This window comes from Lipophrys pholis (assembly GCF_963383615.2).
Source record: "Lipophrys pholis genome assembly, chromosome: 11".
Taxonomy (NCBI): domain Eukaryota; kingdom Metazoa; phylum Chordata; class Actinopteri; order Blenniiformes; family Blenniidae; genus Lipophrys; species Lipophrys pholis.
Window position 1 is genome coordinate 21,699,158 of NC_137631.1, and position 19,413 is coordinate 21,718,570.

The 19,413-nt window shown below is 42.9% G+C and overlaps 1 protein-coding gene across 1 annotated transcript; it reads right to left on the reverse strand.

Annotated features, from left to right (window-relative positions):
* Positions 1–1,619: 1,619 nt before the first annotated feature.
* rfx7b (regulatory factor X7b) lies at positions 1,620–18,235 on the reverse strand. The gene is made up of 10 exons (XM_080474480.1): positions 17,963–18,235; positions 15,838–15,871; positions 12,789–12,874; positions 12,299–12,403; positions 12,082–12,204; positions 11,865–11,981; positions 10,071–10,155; positions 9,774–9,981; positions 8,099–8,394; positions 1,620–8,013 (listed from the first exon to the last, which is right to left on the reverse strand). Exons 1-10 carry the CDS (start codon positions 18,088–18,090, stop codon positions 4,651–4,653), a joined length of 4,545 nt encoding a protein of 1,514 aa, XP_080330606.1. The 5' UTR covers positions 18,091–18,235; the 3' UTR covers positions 1,620–4,650.
* Between the last annotated feature and the right edge of the window lie 1,178 nt (positions 18,236–19,413).

Sequence of the window (19,413 nt, forward strand, 5' to 3'; positions counted from 1 at the left end):
TAATAAGGTCACACTCGACAGCATCTGCTCCGACCACAGAACCTGGTAATTATGAAGAGATATTGATGGCTGCAAGTCAGCTGCTTAATGAATTCAGGTATTGATCTGGCGACCGTGCCTTTTGACAATGACCCTCCCGTCTCCCAGCCCTCATTCAATAGCACCACAATGGGCTCCAGCTGTGAGATCAGCCATGCTGGATCAGCGAAAAACACCCATTCATTGGTACAGGTGAATAAAGTCATCACATTTGTAGCAGGGACTGCTTCGCAAAACATTTTATATTCTTATACTCAGTTATATCTTCAGTTGCTGGTGCAATGATTTTAAGGGATTCCTGCCACAAATGTGCACCTCCTCGCTTCAATATCCAATCAAATAAGGGGGGCAGAGTTTAATTATGTATTGATTGGAGCTAACTACGGATTTAATCATCTTAAACCTCAACGTTATAATTCAAAAGCTCAAAAACAGCTGTCAGGTTAATAACATCTGCTACGTCTTTACTCCGTAATTCAGATTTTATTATTGTTAAAGTTTTTAAACCTCTGAAAAAATAAATCTTTGCAACTGGGTATGTCAATTATCTTCTTTTTATAAGTAAACAGTGACATTTCGTCACAATGAATGCTTCTTGAAAGCATGTTACTCTCTGTAAACAATGTTCAGTTACAGGATTTCCCCAAAAATGTTTTCAGATTCATAATCCTCTGTGGGTTTCAGCTGTGAAAATGACACAAAGAGGTCTATAACAGCAGATAACATATATAAGGAATGTGTTGTCTGTCTTGTTAGCTGGTTTTACCCGTGTCATATCAAATTCTTCTTCATGTAAATAAACAGAGAACATAATCACGTATTCCTCATAAAATCTGTCAACTCATGTCGCCTAATGCTTTGTTGTGGAGGTTGAGGGAACCACTGGGCTCCACACGGCTAAAGGTCAGCCCGTTCGGCCACAATCAATAGGGTTAAGGTCATTAACATGTTATGAATATCACGAGGCCCTGGGAAAGCGGAGCAGAAAACCAGTGATCTGCACTGTGATTGGCTGCAGCTTGTCTCCAGGAGAGGCCACCCCCCCCCCCCCCCCCCCAACCCCCCCTGACCTCAGAGGTCATTTGAAGAGCTGATGACCTCTAACCCCAAGTGGGTGATGGAAAGATGGACATAGAATTTGCATAAACCTAATTGCGAAAATTATTTGAATTGTGCAAGGGTTTTTTTGGGGGGCAAAAGCAAATATGCATCAATATCTATACGTGTCAAACACAAAAATCAATAAACTGTCATAAACTAGGGTCCAAGCTTTGTTTTTGTTTTGCAATGTTTGTACTTGACACATGCTGAATGTTTTTAAAAACATTCTCATTGCCAGGTACAGTGCCTAGCAGCAGTATTCATACCCCTTACATTTTTTTACACAATCATATTGTGACCACAAATGTAAATGTATTTTATCGGCATGAATTCTTTTGCAAGCAACTGTAGTTCAAGCTGTGTTGTGATTGCATTTTAACAAAGCTCACAAAAACAGCTAATACAGAAATCTGTTTTTCTTTTGTAATCAAAGAAATACTTGAGATACAATAAGTACAAAGTCCTGCCAAGTTAGGTTTTCTCAGGCCGTGAAGCACTTTTTATTTACTGCAATAAAATACAAAATCATCATCACTTAAGAGACACAAAGACATTCTTTAAAAAAGTTTATTGGCTTTTAAAACCACTTTAAAAATCTCACCAGTGAGTACTTTCCATTGAAAAAAGAAACAACGGGTTTGCAATATTAACAAGCTACTGTACATTAAGCAGAACACCAGACAACACCACAGAGGAGGTTTTTTTTTTCTTTCTTTTCTTTTCTTTTCTACCGGTAGAAATGGACAAGATAGTCGAACAGAGTTAGGTCTGGGTCAGTCAAAGGTAAAGAATCAGAGTCACTGCTTGATGGAGCTTCTGTACTCATAAAGAGGTGCATTTCCTTCATTCAAATTCAAATATCAGTGCCATATTGTTAAAGTAAAAATGAAGAGAAAATGTTAAAATGTCTTCACAAATGCATATTTCAAAATAAGAATATGTAAAATTGTCTGGAAAAAAAGTAATCAACAAAACGTACAAAACAACATTAACTTAGTAAACAGCACACAATGAAAGTAATGTAACGCATGAAACTAGCACTGCCAGTCTGGTTAACAGAACCTGCCCAAATCACAGAAGACAGTGGTTACCAAAAATACAAAGTACAACAGAAGTCATCACACATGCGTGCGTACAATCATTTTATCAACATATTGAGCACGTAGGTTTCAAAAGAGTTTTTTTTGTTGTTTTTTTTTTTTACTTTTTCCCCTCAATGCTTCAATGCTTTATATTCTCATGTATGAGAATGAGTAAGAAATGTGTATCTCACTGAGATTAATGCACATTTTGCTACAAGACAATTAGTCATTTTCTGACAATTTGTTTTATTTCCTTACTCATCTTGCCATAAAAAATATTTTTTGTCTTTTTTTTTTTTTTTTTTGCGGGCATCCATCATTACATTTGTCCATAAAGATGTGGCAAAGCCATGTGTCATAAAAATTTAGTGCAATAACATGAACCTCCAAAGTTTGTTGAGACATGAGTAATTTCTTTTTTCCAGTGTCTGCTGAAAGACTTTGAGCACAATGTCTGTCACAGAGATGTTCGCAAACCAGCTAACAGTATCACAACTTTTTTTTTTTATCAATATACCATGCTATTGATCCTGCTCAAAGCACACATCACTTCTGCAACTGCAGAGACCTATTATCTTTGAATAGAAAATAAAAAATAAAAAAAACAAAATAAACTCAGCAAGCGAGACCAGACAGCATTACTTTTACGACACATTGAGCCAGAAATGTAACACACAACATACAGTATCTTGCCGACTATGAATCTGTTAAGCTTTTTTTTTCTTTTCAATGGCACATACTTAGCTAGAATAATGGCCATAATATAGTGTCTTGATACATCAAATCTCTATGCATCTATCCTATTTACAGATGGAGCTTAAACATGACTTGTACAACATTGACAATAGCCAAAAACTTAAGCAAGCATCCTACTGTATCACATAGCCTACCTGGCTAGCAGTGATGGTTTCAACATGCTTTCAGGTCCAAGGTTACCTATAAAACATAGGACAGTGACCATTTCACAAATTTACATACTATACATAGGATTTATGCAACTTAATCCATTTTCCCCAAATGCAATAGAACTTTTTTTTAAATGGTTTTTTTTTTTTAATATCTCTGAGGCTGCCTGCTTCCCGTTGTTAATGTTTACTAGGAGTGTTTCTACTTGTAATAATCTCTTATGATTTCTCAAACAGATCGTCTTTGGTATGGAAATAAGGCTGGATCTCAACAAACATCACTTAATTGCTGCTTGATCTCAAGATGACATCACAACATACATGTCAGCTCCGTTGTAACTAAGCCTTCCCCATACCAGTGATACTCTCATACAATCTGGGAGTATAGCATGCCCAAAAAATGAAAAAAACTAACAAAAAAAAACTAACAAACAAACAAAAAAATGAAATAAGAAGAACCCCAAGACTGAGAGTGTGTCTGCCATGGTTTAACATGAAATGAAATGATGAAATGATGAAATTATTTAAAATCCATCAACGATGAGGGCACACACAGTGTAGTCATTAGCCTATACAATACGCATCTACATCATAACACTGCAAAAACTAAAACGGAATAAGAAATATTACTGAAAATGTCAGTGTAACAGCTGCCTTGATATGAAGCTCTGGATGGTTTCAAAGATATCTTAACATTAAATTATGTACAGTCTCTCTGAAGATGGTGCAAGGCCTTGGACTTTAGGAATAAGGCAGCCAGTTGTTGATTCCTTTCCTTGAATAGTCCACAAAGTGGCCAGAACACACCCCCATCTTCTCCCTACCGATTTATCTACTCCCTTTATAAGATATTAAACAGTACAAGAACTATAGGCTTTAAGAAAGTTTCATTCTTGGACAATGCTCAGATGTGAATCAGTTTTCCACTGATTTGGTATATGATAAAGTATAAAGATTATGTCATAAGTTCAGCACCTGGCAGCTCAAGATGCTGCCCTTTTTAATATTCAGATATGGCAGGCAAATGTCCTACAACTAATATGTGCATATACTACGATACCAATATCCTCTCCATTTGGTTGAACTTTTAACTTAGTATACAACGGTGTACGTTTTTGGTGACGTCTTTTGTGCCAAATTTCCTACCCATATCACTTTCCTTAGTTGTTCCTAAACCCTAAACACAAATATTGCATTATTGTAATTCGCGCTCGTCTTTTCTCTCGTAGCACACGACCCTGCTGTGTCAGTGCACACGGCTACTTTCCACTTGAAATGCTGAACTTTCTAATTTCAGTTGAGGGAGAAAAGTGGTTCGGTACTGAAACTGTGGGTGACAAATGAAACGGGAGGGAAGTCGTTAAACATCAGTAGGAGAGATTTTTCTGGTAAGCCTGGCACTTTTAACAAAACAAGTGGCAAAGTCCAGACAAATCTCAACAAACTCGTTTAAAAACGGATATACTACATATGCACCAAACCAAACAACAGAGAACAGAAGTCTTACAGAATAAAAGTTAGTATCAGCCCAGCATCTCCACTGTAGTCGGCTGGTCTTTGCTTTCTAGCCAGTCAAAACCAGAGTTCACAGTATCACTGCATATCTGCTGAAAAAGCGGGTCGTTCTTCAGCTCTTCCAGTGTTGAGTCTTCATATTGTTCCTGCTGCTGATTTGGGTCAAACAGCAGGTTGGTGTCCAATGTGTTAAGGTCAGTGATGCTACTGGATAGATCTGAGGTTAATCTGATGTCATTTGAGAAGTCGGACGCCACGGCGTTCAGCTCTGAAGCTACCTGACCCACCAACTGGGAGCTCGGGTTGAGGGCGTCATCCCCCAACAAGTCCTTGACAGTGTTGTTGAAATCCAGCTGTTGCTGTTCATCCTCCACCTCCTGCTGCTGTGGGCTCTGGAGGAGGAGCTGTGGTTGTGTCTGCACAGGAGTCTCCTGCAGCTGCTGGTCTTGCTTGCCAGGGCCTGCTTGTGCTTGGCTGTCCCCAGCAGAGAAACTCCCTTGTTCTTCACTGCCAGTGGCGAGGTAGCCATGCTGCTGGAGCTCAAAGGCAGCAGGGCTAGAGCTCACAGGCAGCTGAGTCGGGTGAGCAGTGCCCCCAGCAAAGCCTGGAGTGGTCTCCAGGATCTGCGTGAGGTTCATACGGGCCGTGTAGTTAGAGGGAAGGTTGTTTATGCCAAGACCACGGACTGAATCGTCGCCATCAGCTTCCATCTTGCTGAGGAGCACGTTGGTGATTTTGGCTGTGTTACTCGGACCCTGCACCGGCAACATCTCACTCTGCATCATGATGTTCAGGGGGACAGACTGGCTGCGCTGCACCATGCTGTGGACAGAGGTGACCGACTGGCTGTTGGAGAGGATGTTCAGCACCTCGGAGGTGATGGGGGAATTAAAGGGTGAAACCACGGCTCGAGTTGTGGTGGTGGTGCTCGTGGTGGTGGTCTGAGGGCCAGTGTTGCCGCTGAAGTTCCTTTGGCGCACTGCGGGGCTAACACTACGACAGCGGAAAGTACTGGATGCGTTTGAGGTGGAGGCCTTGCTGTCTAAAGGTGCAGGCACTGCAAAGCTCTCCTGTTTGGTAGGAGTCGTTACACCTGTCGCCAGTTGCTGCTGCTGCTGTTGTTGTTGCTGCTGCTGCTGTTGTTGCGGCGGCTGGTGCTGTACTGGGGAAATGGGGGTGACACGGCCAAAGTGAGCTCCGTCTGGCCTTGACTGAGGCTGAAATGACTGGCCAGGAATGGCAAATGCATGTGGTTTTCGAAATTGATCATCTACCAGGTCTTGGTAGCTCGGCAGAATGCCAATGCTATGGTTAGATAAAGGGCCTGTAGAGTTGCTGTTGTAGCGGTTGTTGATCCACTCCAGTTTGGCCTTGTCAGGGTGCGTCGCCATGGGCCTTTGCATGGGCTTCACAGGGCTGCTGGAGACAATACTCGCATCATGATAGCCTGTGATGCTTGAATTAATGGGAGTGAAAGCAAAAGGGTTCCTGCACTCCACTGGACTGGGAGGGACGCTGCTGCTGCAGTTGGAGAGCGGTGTGCTGATGGGGGTGTGGCGACCCATGGCTCCATCCACAGGGGTGATGGGCGCCATGCGGGAGCAGGGACTCTCCCTTGTCAGGCTATGGGTAAGAGTCATTTCAGAGGTGGGGGTGGGTGTCGGAGTTGGCGTTGGTGTTGGAGTGGGAGTTTGGACAGGAGTGGTGCTGCTGTGAGCAGAGTGGTAGAAGGTAGTACTGGCCTGGTGAGCATTCAGGATGGAGCCTTGACTGTTGGCTGACTGACCTTGAAGGGACACGTCCACACAATTGCCAAACAGACCCTTCAGCTTCATTTGCTCCTCCATTTGCACAAGTTCCTCTACGATGCTGTCCTGGGTCATGTCATCATCATTGAAGGGAAAATAGTCCATGTTTGGCTGAGAACCTGCAAAGTCAACCATCTCCTGTGTGAGGGTGAGCTGGCCCGAGGTCTCAGAGCTTTGACCTATGGTTATGGTAAGTTGATCAGTAGGGGCTTGTTTGTGTTCTGCTGGTATCTGCTGGACAAACGCCTGCTTCCGGAGCTCGTCAAGTTGTCCCTCCTCCCATATTGTGCTCTTTAAGTCACTCATCACAGAGGCTTCGTGTGGTCCTGAGTTGGCTGGTATGGCACGGGGGTCTCCAGTGATCTGCTGCAGCAACGCCTGATCGGTGGCGGTGTTTCCAGCTGCTCCTGTGCTGGTGTCAGGGCTGGAAGAATGGTCTTCGTGTATCACCACCATGTCTTGGGGTTTGACAACAGTCTGGGTGCCCTCAGTGTGTGTGATGGGTGCGTCAGAGAGTGCGAGGATCTGCGGGGGCCCAATAGTGTGTTTCACAGTCACTTTGCAAGGGGCACTCTCTGGTCTGGCAGGCGTTCCTGGTCGGGGGATCCTTTTCACTGCAGCACTGACGCCAGGTTTGGGATTGTCAATTACAGCCAGTGGCTGCTGGGAGATAAAAACCCTTTTTACAGGAATCACATGAGACTCCCCACCAGTGCGTTTCCTGGGGCTCTTGGCATCTATGCAGGGATCCTTCGACGTTGGGGTAAGAGCAGAGGAGCCATTCGATGACATGCTGCCGTTGGAGCTCTGATTATCAACAGTCAAGTACAAAGTACTGTCATGGCAGTTACTGTTATTGCTGTCCTGGATCCCAGCTAGAGAAGGGTGAGGGGATGTGGGGTCATTTTTTATCCTTAACCCCTTGTCAGGTAATGGTGAGCATTTTACCAGGAAGCTTGGCTCACTGGCAGCCCTGAACTTAGAAACTCTCTCCTCTTTGGCTCCAGCAGGTTTCTCTGTGCCCGACGAGTCATTTCCAGCTTCAGACACCACTTTGATGTCGGCGGATGAGGTTGGGGTTGACACTTGGATACAGGGTCGGATTGCAGGAGACGGAGCGGCAACTAAACTCACACTGTGTGACTGCATGGAATCGTCCGAGGCAGCTATGGTTGTCACGCCAGCCGAAGCTGGTCGCACAGTTGTGCTGCTGCTGTTACTGGTGCTGCTCGGAGCCAGAGCGATGGCTGTCATCTTCACCACGTTGACTGAGCTGACATGAGGCGTAGGCATCACAGTTTTTATAGGGCTGTTGGTGATGAGCAGGGTTGGAGGTGAGCGCAGCGTGATGGCACTAGTGGCAGAGGGCTTGGGCAGGATTTGGGCGTACCGTGTACCGTGCCGTGCCAGCCGGTCACCTACAGGACTAGCTGAGATGTTCTGGGGCGTTTTGGGGGACTGTTTAAGAGACTGAGTGACCACTTGGAAGTTCACAGGCAACACTTTCCCTTCTGTTGTCCCTACGGGACTCGGCGAGGTCATCAGCTGTCTGCTTCTCTGTACCTATGATGAAAACATAAAGGTAGATTTAGGAACAGCTATTACAATGTACCTGAACATGACTAGTGGTAAAAAGTCTGCTTCCCACCGTGACTGGGCTGGGAACAGCTGCTACTACAATGCCAATGGTGGGCTGAGGGGAGAGCAGAGCAGGGCTGCCACAGGGGATAGTGGGCCCAGGGGTGCTGGCCTCTGTTCGCTTCATCTGGGTCTCATTGGGCAGGGGGGAGTGGAGCTTCTGTTCCTGCTGCTTCTTCTGGATCTTGCGTTGCAGTTGCTGCTTTGCATCAACAGAGGGCGAGGGCAGGGTCTTCACCTGGGGCTGGAATGAGTTTGCCTCAGCTGTGGGCACAAATGCTGAGGCTGGAGTTGGCGTTTTCATTCCTGAAGGGGGAAAACATATATACATATATTTTTTAATTAAAAACAATTATGGCTGAAGTTTGTAGCACCCGTGGCTCATTTTGTACAGTGGATTGTCTTCTAACACCAAGGTTGGCGTGTTCAAGTGTCCTGAGGCAAGACGACAGACCCCAAACTGCTTCTAAAGGTAGTCAAGCACCTTGCATAACGGCAGTCACCATTCATGTGAGTGTGTGGATGAACAGGTGAATGTGACTAACAGTGTGGCGTGCTTTGACAATACAAGTGTGCATAACTTGGCAATCAATACATAGCACTGCAGAAACAGAGTATATAAATAAATCTCATCAGATCTAGTGTTTAAACACAACCATATTTACTTTAAGCCAAAACATAATACTCTTTGAAACATTTTCTAATTTAAAATATCTGCAGAGGGAACAAGATATTTCTTTTCTCATTGCAAATGTAATAACAACTTCTTGTTGTCTCAGGTGATGGGAAGTATTGTCTCTTTGCTTTGTGGAGCACATTAAGTCTCGCAATCATTTTCAGGGTTAAGAGGCTTTAAAAACGATCATTAATACAGATTTTTTTTTGTATTATCTGTTAAGCTTCTCTTTCTATGAACATCTGAAAGTGGTCTGCAATACAATCTGCAATGCAATCGCTATTTTGAAAATATGGACCATTACTGTTATATGAAAGCTGCAACTTCCTTTTTTTCTTCAGTTCATTTTGATCACCTGTAACTCTGAGGCAAGAGTGATGGTGAGCAGCAGAACCTGTGAGTTTATTTGCAGTATTTATTTTGAATTTTTGACACACGCTCTCGCCTCTCCATGTGATATTAGTTCAGTTTATTAAGGCCTCAGATGTACAGAAAACTCTCTTATACGTTCTTCCATTGGCAAACCTGCAACATGTGTTGAATGTCCAAGGACTAAGGTAATAAATATTATGAGGTAAATATGTGAAAATGTAAATAATGGGTCACAAAACTGTAATTTGTAAAGCCTCATGAATAGAAATCCTAGATAAATATTTGGACCCGGTCCTGTCCTGGCTTCATTGTATTTCATAAGGCTTTGCCAGCATCATTTTACAACAATTCTGTACCGATTCGTCACTCATTTGCAAAGTAAAAGTAGCAGTGAAGCTGTATTTCATGCAACTATGTGATTAAACTTTGCAATTCATTCATAATTCACATGCATGCTAAACCACGGAGGCTCATCATCCAAACGGGGCACAAACCACCAATATCTTAGCGGCGCAATTTAACAGCAAATTGGATCTATGTTTTGCAACTAAACATATACATTAAGAAAGGAGCTATTAAACTCGGTGAGCTTCCACACACACAGAACAACACATCATAGCTCAGAGTGGGGCTTTACCTGTGGGCGTTCCGGTCATAACAGTGAGAGCAGCCATGGACTTAGTACCGATGTAGTGGCTATTGAGCAGGAAGCGAGCCAGGTCCTCCACATTGTCAAACTGACGACTCAGGACCTTTTGAGCCCACTCGCACACCAGTCCACACGCAGCAGACCTCATTTCGTCCTCAGCGCTCGGAGACTGGCCTGACGACTCCATCAGCTCGCACTATCAGAGCACAGCAGCAAGCAGATGAGTGCCGGGCGCCTTTGACAGTCTTTGTGACTCGAGTCTTCACTGTGTAACTTGTAACTCACCCCATCGCCAGATTTCTGCAGATCCAGGTTGGGTAACGATGGCATGTGAACGAAAGCTTTCTTCCTCAATCCGCTATAACAGTACGTGCAGAGGGGTTAAGGTTTCCAAAACATAATAATTATGGCTACGGCATTGCTGAAGCTGACATTATGTTGGCTCAGGCTAAGTCATGTTGTCTTTCTAATCTATTCTGTGCTTGTCTTTGCTTCAGGTCTTTTATCAGCTCAGAAAATCTGCAACAAACATGCCCACTCCAAAGCAATCTCTAAAGACCTGAGCTAATGTTTCTCTCGGCTTCTGTTTCTCTCTGCTTATGAAAAACCATAAAATAATGCAGATTTAAAGTGTTTTTTTAAGACAATAAACCACCGTGTTCAGCATGGAGCTCTTAGTGTAGCTAAATGACTTGCATGGGAAGAGTTCTGCCTCCACCTCCACCTCAGCCTCTTGGGTTAACGGTTTGTTTTTTTACAAGTAGATTTTGCTCCGCTTCTGCTGTAACAGACATTTGTCAGTAACTCATGTTTTTTTCCTCCTTATTTGGCCTCAACCACAGACTGATGGGCTCACTCTGGTTAGAGGACCTGCCTCTTTGTCTTCTTAGCGATACAGCCTTCATTAAACTGAGAAGCACTATAGTAGAGCTTCGCGGTCTCAAATATACCGTCATTTACCGACTATTGAGTGCACCCAACCAAAAAAAAAAAAAAGACAAGAAAAAGAAAGGTCAGAGTTACGTGATGCACCTGAGGGAAGCTCATTAACCCATAAAAATCCATGAAGTGGCCGCGTCATTGTTTACGCGTCAGGGTTCAACGCGTGTAAAAAAAAAAAAAGTAGCGGAAATTACAGGACATTGATGTCACCTGGCGTGACAAATATGAGCCTACAAGTTCAGACTACGAGCAAAAACAAAAAGAAAGAAAATGAGGAGGAACGTCATCTAATTAGAAACACAAATTGTATTACACATGTAGTGTTTTTGATAAAAAAAAATATTTTTCCTGGAACAACCTTTTATGAATTTCTATGACAATCCCCCCTTTTACTGAGCCACATTAAAACTATACACCAGTTTAGTGAGCCTCACTTCTCACGGTGGTGCGATTGATATCTTATTTCTCTTCGTCGTAATATCATCGTTCCTGAAAATCCACTTTGTTGTGTTGAGTGAAACAAAACCCGTCAATACGAGGCCATAACGAGTCACAAGATCCAAGCTGAATGTATCGTACCAAAGCGTCTCGGCACCACAATCGTCCAAGTGAGAAAATGGAATTTCATTAGCAACTTGTGAAATAAGTCAAGTATTGCTGAAGGTGTTTTAAAGATAAATAATATTGATAGTTACTATTAAATGTTTTCCTGGGTGGGGTTTCATGTTCTTGTCCAGTCTTGTCTAGTTTTACTATCAAGATCAATCAAACAGAAACTTATATACAGGGTAAAGTAACCAACATGAATTTTAATATCTCTCTGCAGTTTTTTGTCATTTAAAATATTTGATTTTAAATGACAGATAGTGGGTTTAATATTTTGAAAAAAATTTTTTTTTTAAATGTGTGAGTAAGAAAAGTCCCATATAGAGTCAAATTCAGTGACTGAAGTAAATAAAGGCCTGGGCTCTGATTTGACGATAGAGTATTTATATTATTTAAAACACACACAGGCAGTTTATATCGTGACTACCCTGACGTGGGATCTGCTTGACACTCAATAAAAGAGCTCAATCCAAACCACCCCAGTAAGCCCCGTGTCTGGAACAAAACCCTTTGCGCAGAGTGGAAGGATATTTGGATTTGCCTCTCATGCCCAGTCGGCGAGCCTTCATGTTAGGAAAGACATTCTTCATGATCTTTCCAAAGTCTGCAGCACTCAGTGGATTGTAGCCGAGATTGTCACAATAGCTCCTGTGAGAGAAGAGGGTCCACATTACATCACAGCGTTTATCAACGGGCGGCGCGTCTCCCGCCCCTCCGTGGCGTTGCCAGGCGCCACACACACACTCACTTGTATTCATCATACACCTCTTGCTTTGGGAGGGACGTCTCTGGGTGCTCTTCTAGGTGATTGCGTATCCAGTTGAATGCATACATCTGTTGAGTACGGCTTGACGACATGGAACTCTGATCACTGAAATAGGCGCATAAGAAAAAGAATAAATCTGGTGAATCAGTGGCCCCAACTGTTGCGCATCATTTTCTTGTTAATACAGAAACTTTAATACCATAATCCAGGAGTGGAGGACCCCCTCTCATTCTCAGTCCAAATGGGCAGAATTTGGGGATTGGGGTGATGAATAGATATGGGGAAACAAATGAAACACAGACAGCTAGGTATAGCAAAAGTCTACATATTTCAGTGGTTTGCTTCATAAAGAGAATCGATCACACAAATGGCTGAGAGGTTTTGTTTCAGGGAAACCCCAACAGCGTCCGACAACCCTCATTTAAAAACTCCACAAAGCAAAACTGAATCGTCTTAAATTCAATTGAACCGGAGGGGCTGCCGGCCTGACCTGAGTCTGTGTCGTCACCCGTGGAAGGTGACGCGGATTTTTGACAAGCAATGAAACAGAGCCGACAAGTTAACGAGAGCCAAAGCAAAGCATGTGAGCGTTTGAGTGAGACACAAAAAAAAAAATAAAAAAAAAGAAGAAGGCGGCGCCCAAAGAGCAAAGTTGAAACCTTGAGTGAAGAAGCGTGTCTGTGTCGTACCTTTTATCATTGCCACTGCTGGGACCAGAAGGCAACTTAAGGTAGAGGTAGAGTTTTTCGATGTCTGTAAACTTCTCAACATCTTGCTGGAATAGAAACAAGCAAAGCAAAGAGAGAAAATAGTTACAATTATTTAAATTTAATAGGCAGTCAGGTGGCAAGATACTGGTGCAAAGAAATGTCATTTTCCCGTAACCTTTTTCATTATGATTTTAGCTTTTAGTATTTTGGAGTATTAGAACGCTGCATAGGACAAGATTCTTTCCCCACTGCATTTTTAACAAATAAATCACAATAAAAATGTTTTTAAATCATTTGAATCTAGAAATACGTGACTAAACACTTCACTTTTCATTAAGAACTATTTTGGTATTTTTATGTTTTCCCACCAAACAAGAAAATCACCAGAACAGTTGTGACCACACGGCTTTACACTCGGACGAGAAGAATCTTTTGAGTGTGCGTTTCTGTGTTTGGCAGCAGCTTGAAAGCGCGACACAGGAGTGACGGTTGCGATGCGGCCGTCTCACAACTGATCCCACCTTGGCGGCTTTTCAGCGGGTTGACTCGACTGGATACGTCTTACCTCGTCGTTTTCTATGTGCCTCTTTGTTGCCATGGGAACAGATACTTACATGAATACGGTGAGAGCTGTCAGCCAACAAGCAGTGAATGAAAACACTGTTTACTACACACTACAGAGCGATTCCCCCGTCTTCTTCTAACGCCGTGGCTGCAACTTCCTTTGCGCTATTTTCCCAAGTCATGGACTCATATTGTCATTATTGTTACTTACCGTCACTGTTAATCCTGCGTTTTGTTCCCTTAAATTTTTGGATTGCAACCGTCATCACTCGTACCGATCCAAATATTAATTGTGCAGCCTTTCGTAAGCCGGCTACAGATTTTAACAATCGTATAAATTCACAGCTCGCCACACTGCACGACAGGAATTTGATCATTTTTGGGGCACAACATGAAGTTTGCTGGGTGCAGATTGCTCGATGGAAACTCAGGCTTAATCGCAGTCTATCGCTGAGTGAGTCAACGTGAATGTGGAAGAATAAAACATTAGAAGCATGCGTCACGCTAGGGCTGGGCGCTTTGGCCTAAATACAAACAAACAAACAAACAAGATTTTTTTTAAGAAAAATTCACGTTTTTATTCGATTTCTTGGATATTTTCTCTCAATGTGCTTAAAAATGACTGCAGACATCAGATATTTTGTCAAAAGTGCAACTTTATTGCTGTGACTGTCTGTAAATGAGTAAATGAGGCTCAGTCATTCAACAAATTCAAGCTTTAACCAGGTTTAAGCAAAAGTGCAACAGCAACTACGGAAACCCACAAGGAGTGGTAGAACGGAATGCGAAAAATTTGCAAAATAAAAGTCTTTTTTTTTTAGCTACAAATTCAATAAATCAATTAAATGGATTTTTTTGCCCAGCCCTACGTCGCCCATTCACAAATAAGAAACCAGTAAAACCTGAACGGAGCCCTGTCACCTGGTTGAAGAGAAATCCCCAAAGAGTTTTTATGAACATACCACAGAATTTTTTATGCATTTTGTAGCTGCGACGGTCAGTACGCCATTTATCCATACTGCATTTCTATTGGTTAGTTAGTTGAGCAGCAGCAGCTGCAGCTGTCAAGATCACATCTCATTTCTGACATTGTCAGGATTTTAGCGCAGGTTTTCTTTTGTCGTAAGACAATTATTAGGGCATAGAAGCGGCCTTTAGAGGCAAACGTAGGGGATAGATGTGGGGCTAAAGGGAGAAAATAATGCGTGTGTGACCAATTGCTTTATAGTTATTTATATATTAGGATAAGATTCGTTTTCAATAGTAAACTTCTGCGCTTCAAACAGTCAAAATCTGCATCACGCATAACTGAATATACTGTAGTAGCAATACAATTTTAAATGTTTTGTCTGTTAATGTGCAGTGAACATCTATCCATAATGTTGTTAAATAGCAGGAGGACGCTGATATCAATCCCACTGAATAGACATTTACATATAAACCAGATTTGCCCCTTTTTGATGTGCCGTGTGAGACAATGTCGGGGCGATAGCGTTAGAAGTGCCAAACAGTGGACACGTTATCGGGACAGAAAGAGACTTTAAAGCTGCCAAACACCAGACAGACTGCCTGAAATTAAAATGCAGCCTCCAGCCGTGTGTGTTTTATTGATGACAAAAAATAGACAAAGCTCTATCGCGGCGCTTTGATGTGGCTGACATCGCTGTGCCGCTGAATACAGCGGTGAGAGTGTGAGACACTTCAGATAAATCCAAAGACAAAATGCGCATAAATAGATAACAAGCCCAGAGATAAAAAAAAAAAAAAAAAAAAAAAAAAAAGAAGTGGCGATTCGATGATATGACTGTTGTATTATTCAGCGATTACACAAGAATTTACTCCAGTACATTCGTTTAACATCAGATGGGGATAAAAACCTCAAATTGTGATTTTGTTACTAAATATGCACAGACGTATTTACACTTTTATGGCGTCTGGAAAAAAAAATCAACAACCTCCCATATAGCAAAGAATTGCCCGGTTAAATGAACGTTATATGTGCGAGGTAAAGCAACTGCTAGAATTTAGTTGAGTCAGTTGTATAGAGAGGGAACTGTAACCCACTTCCTGAGGCTGCCAGCATGAAGCATAAATCATGAGGAAGTGACGTTCTTCTGCTGTCATTTATTTGTTTGTCAGCAATATCACAGCAGACCTACTTGACCTATTTTTTTAATGAAACCTGACAGAAGTGGGTAACGCAGGTCACAGAAATGCCTAATATATATATATATAGTCTGGCTCACAGGGCGGCTAAACAAGTTATTTTCAAGCACGTTATGACATTTCCTCCCTAAACTTCTGCAAAAAATCCAGAAATACCAACTGACTACAGCAGCAGGTCAACACAGCGTCGGGCTCACGTGTTTCATTTTTGACTTTGTTGATAAACAGGATGTGGAAAAGAAGGTTGCAACTTACAGAAAAAGTTTGAATGTTTTATGCAGTGAAAGAGGATACTCACCAATATGCTGTCCACTTTTGATTGTACAGATTTGCTGCAAAGACAAAAAAACAAAACAGAAATATGAATAAAACAGAGACTAAAATTGCCGCATCCCTCATAGTTCAGCATATATTTCGACTTCCTATGTAACATATATACATATGACAATAAGCCATACTCGTTACATATGATTCTATTAAGACGTTCATCAGGGCCCTGTGGATTCAATTTTAAAGATATAAATTAAAACAAGAATTATAATCACGTCGTAACATGGTATAAAATCTAACCATTGATTTAACTTCTTTTTATAGTTAAGTAGTAACCATATAGTACTTTTGAAGGTATGTAAACAGACCGATGTAACGACTGCACTTTACTGGGTTACAGGAGTAGATTTACAGACGACACTGTGATTATTAAAAAGAAAAAAAAATCACAAATCCAAAATATAAAACGTTTACATGTGCATGCTTTTGTAAAGCTCTTCATCAGCTGTAAATCTCTCTGTCCAACCTGAGACTCCAGAAAGGTTTTTGTTCCCCCCAACATCTATCTTTCTTCCTGATAGACCCTCAGTGGGTCTCCCCCTGAGATGACCTGTGGATTTTAATTCTACTTCTTGTCCAAGAAACACCCAAATGCTTCAACAAATCAGACCCCAGTCATTCCAGAGTGAAGTGAGAGCAGACCGCTCTTTGCAAAAACAAACAAAAAAAAAAGTTAATAAAAATATGCACCTCATGAAGCATTTTTTTTTTTTTAATTTGGCTATTATTTTTTATCTCTTCTCAACTGATCTAGATCATGACGCTGCCTCTGCTGCTCCTCAATAAGCCTCCTTGAACCAAACTCTTGTAGTTGCTGAGTTTTGGTGGATCCAGGTTGACTGGAACTCCTCACTCACTGTTTGATTAAGGTTCAAACTATTAAAAACAAAAACGACAACAGGTCAGTCATTACATGGTGTAAAACTTTGGTATCATTCTAGCTTCTAGTCGGGGCGGCGCGGCGCGGCTCAGTTGGTAGAGCGGTCATCTCCCACCCGGAAGGTTGCAGGTTTGATTCCCATATCCACACGCCGAAGTGTCCTTGAGCAAATCGCTGAACCCCAAATTGCTCCCAATGGATTGACAGCAGCCTCCAGTGGTGTGTGAATGTGATTAATGATGTAAAGTGCTCAGTTTGAGATATAAGTGAAGATCATTAGCCATTTGTAAATTAGTACAAAATTCCATGCATTTTCCTTCGGATTGAGAAATCCCAGGTTCGATCCCCACAGTGGACAGGCTGCCACCAGGTCTCCCATGAGTCAATTCGGTGAAGAAATGTCCTCAAGGGACGTGACCAAGTCCTATTAATCATGTTGTTAATCTTTCAACAGAAGCCAACTGAGAAACAATGATCGTGCACTTTAATGCTTCACATTGTACATCTTTAAATGTCCAAACGTGACTGAACATATTTCCATTTCCAAAGTGTTCTGATGAAAGGTGTAATGGAGAAGTATGACTAGCAGGTGCAGCAGAGGCTGAAAACCAAAGAATCCGACATATTTCATCTTTGAAATTACATGCAAATCCCTGGCTGGCTGTAGAAATGAATCTTAATCTAAATGACACGAGTGAAGCATGCACAATCTGACTGTCCTGACACGCGACGAAGCTGCATAATTATTAAAACCCCATGCACGGGATGTGACCCGTCCTGGGGATGGGTTTTTTTTTTGTTGTTTTGTTGTTTTTAAGGAGAGCTGGTGTGACGATCCTGATGCAGAGCTGCTCGGGAGGCATTGGAGGGGACTGAGCTTTGACACCTGTCACACAGAGCATCAGCACCATCTATTAGAACATGGCCTCCTGTGGCTCCCAGCTAATGATCACAGCTCCTGCAGCAGGTAGCCTCACGGCTCCGTGTTGCTCGCGCACAAGCGGGAGGCGGACAACAGCGTGGCTCGCCTCGGCTCTCCGCGGCTCGTGTCTCGGTCAAACATCCGCTCGGCGACACTCGCCTGTTCTTTTCCTCCGCTTTTGTGCAGCAACACACCGCCTCCCTCCCCGCAGCTCCACAGTCACAGACGCTAATTACGAGGCTACAGCTAGCGAGAAGGACAGTGTGGCGTGTCCGTCGCTCCCATCCTTACCAAATTGAATTCTTTATTTTGAACTGTAACGCGTTCGCCTCGGGCCCCTGGAGTCCTGGCACCAGCGCTGGAAGAGAGCCTAATCCCGAGGCAGGCTTCTGACCAGGTTGTTGTTGATCATCAGCCATCACGATGGAGGGGTGGTGGGGGAGCTTTAACAACTAGGCCTCATCCCCGGCTGTGCACTGCACCGGACCCACCGCTGCTGGAGCGGCTCAGTCAGCTAGGACAGCCCGCTGAATCCACCGCACAGCATGGCTACGAACACGGCGATCGGACCCCCGGCGGAACGCAGAACAGAACCCAACAGAAAGACGGCGGGGCATACAAAAGGCATTTCGCAGGGGTTTCTCCGCTGCCGCAAATAGCACGCCTGCAGCAGCAGCAGCAGCAGCAGCAGCTACAGACGAGCTGACTGCGTCAAGGCGCGCGCGTACAGCCGAAACACGGAGCGCAACGCCGCGCAAATAAAACGCCCGCACGGGCACCGACAGGGCAGACGAGAGAAAGACTTGGAGAAATACCACATGCATTCAAAACACATGCATTCACACAATATGTTACAGTAGAGAAATAACTTTAAAATGCTTTAAACCTGAAAAGTGTGGGGAACCAGCATAGATATTATTTATTCACCTAAATACACATTTTAACAAATTTTATTTTATTCTAAGTGCAATGATCAACAATTAAAATGTCAAATAAGCTTTAGTGTAACCCCCCCCCCCCCCCCCCCCCCCACACACACACATATATATATATATATATTATATATATACACACACATATATGTGTGTGTGTGTGTGTGGGTGTCTGTCCATGTTTGGGGCCCACTGTGCTCAGTGTTCCTTCAGTGGAAGACATTTTTTTTTACACTTGCTCTCTGAGATTCATGTAGTGCTATATTATATGCATTTTGAAATCTAAATTAGTATGAATAATACCACCGGCTCATTACAATTATAGAAACAGAGGCCCAGACCTCGCACAAGACTTTTGACCCCAACAGCTTTCCGAGCATTGCTCCAAGTAGTTAAGGTTAACTATAGATCACTATATGCAATAACTATGTGTTTCTAGATGCTCTCGGGCCCCCTGGGGCCCCCTGGGGCCCCCTGGGTCTCTATGTTCAACCTTACTGGTTGTAGTCCAAATATGTATTTGTTTACCCATATACTTCTCTTCTTTACTTCGCAAGAAACAAAAATACCAATATTCTTAAAATGATAAATGTAATACAGTTGTGAAAGAATGAATAAATAAATACATAAATAAGGGCCTTTCTGTGTGGAGTTTGTAGGTTTCTCCGGGTAATCCAGTTTCTTCCACAGTGACTGCATGTCTACGGAGGTTGATCGACAGCCCTGATCTGCCTGTGAATATGATTATATCCTGCCTTGATCCATAGTTGTCTCCAGTGACCCATGACCCTGAGCTGGATAAAGTACAGA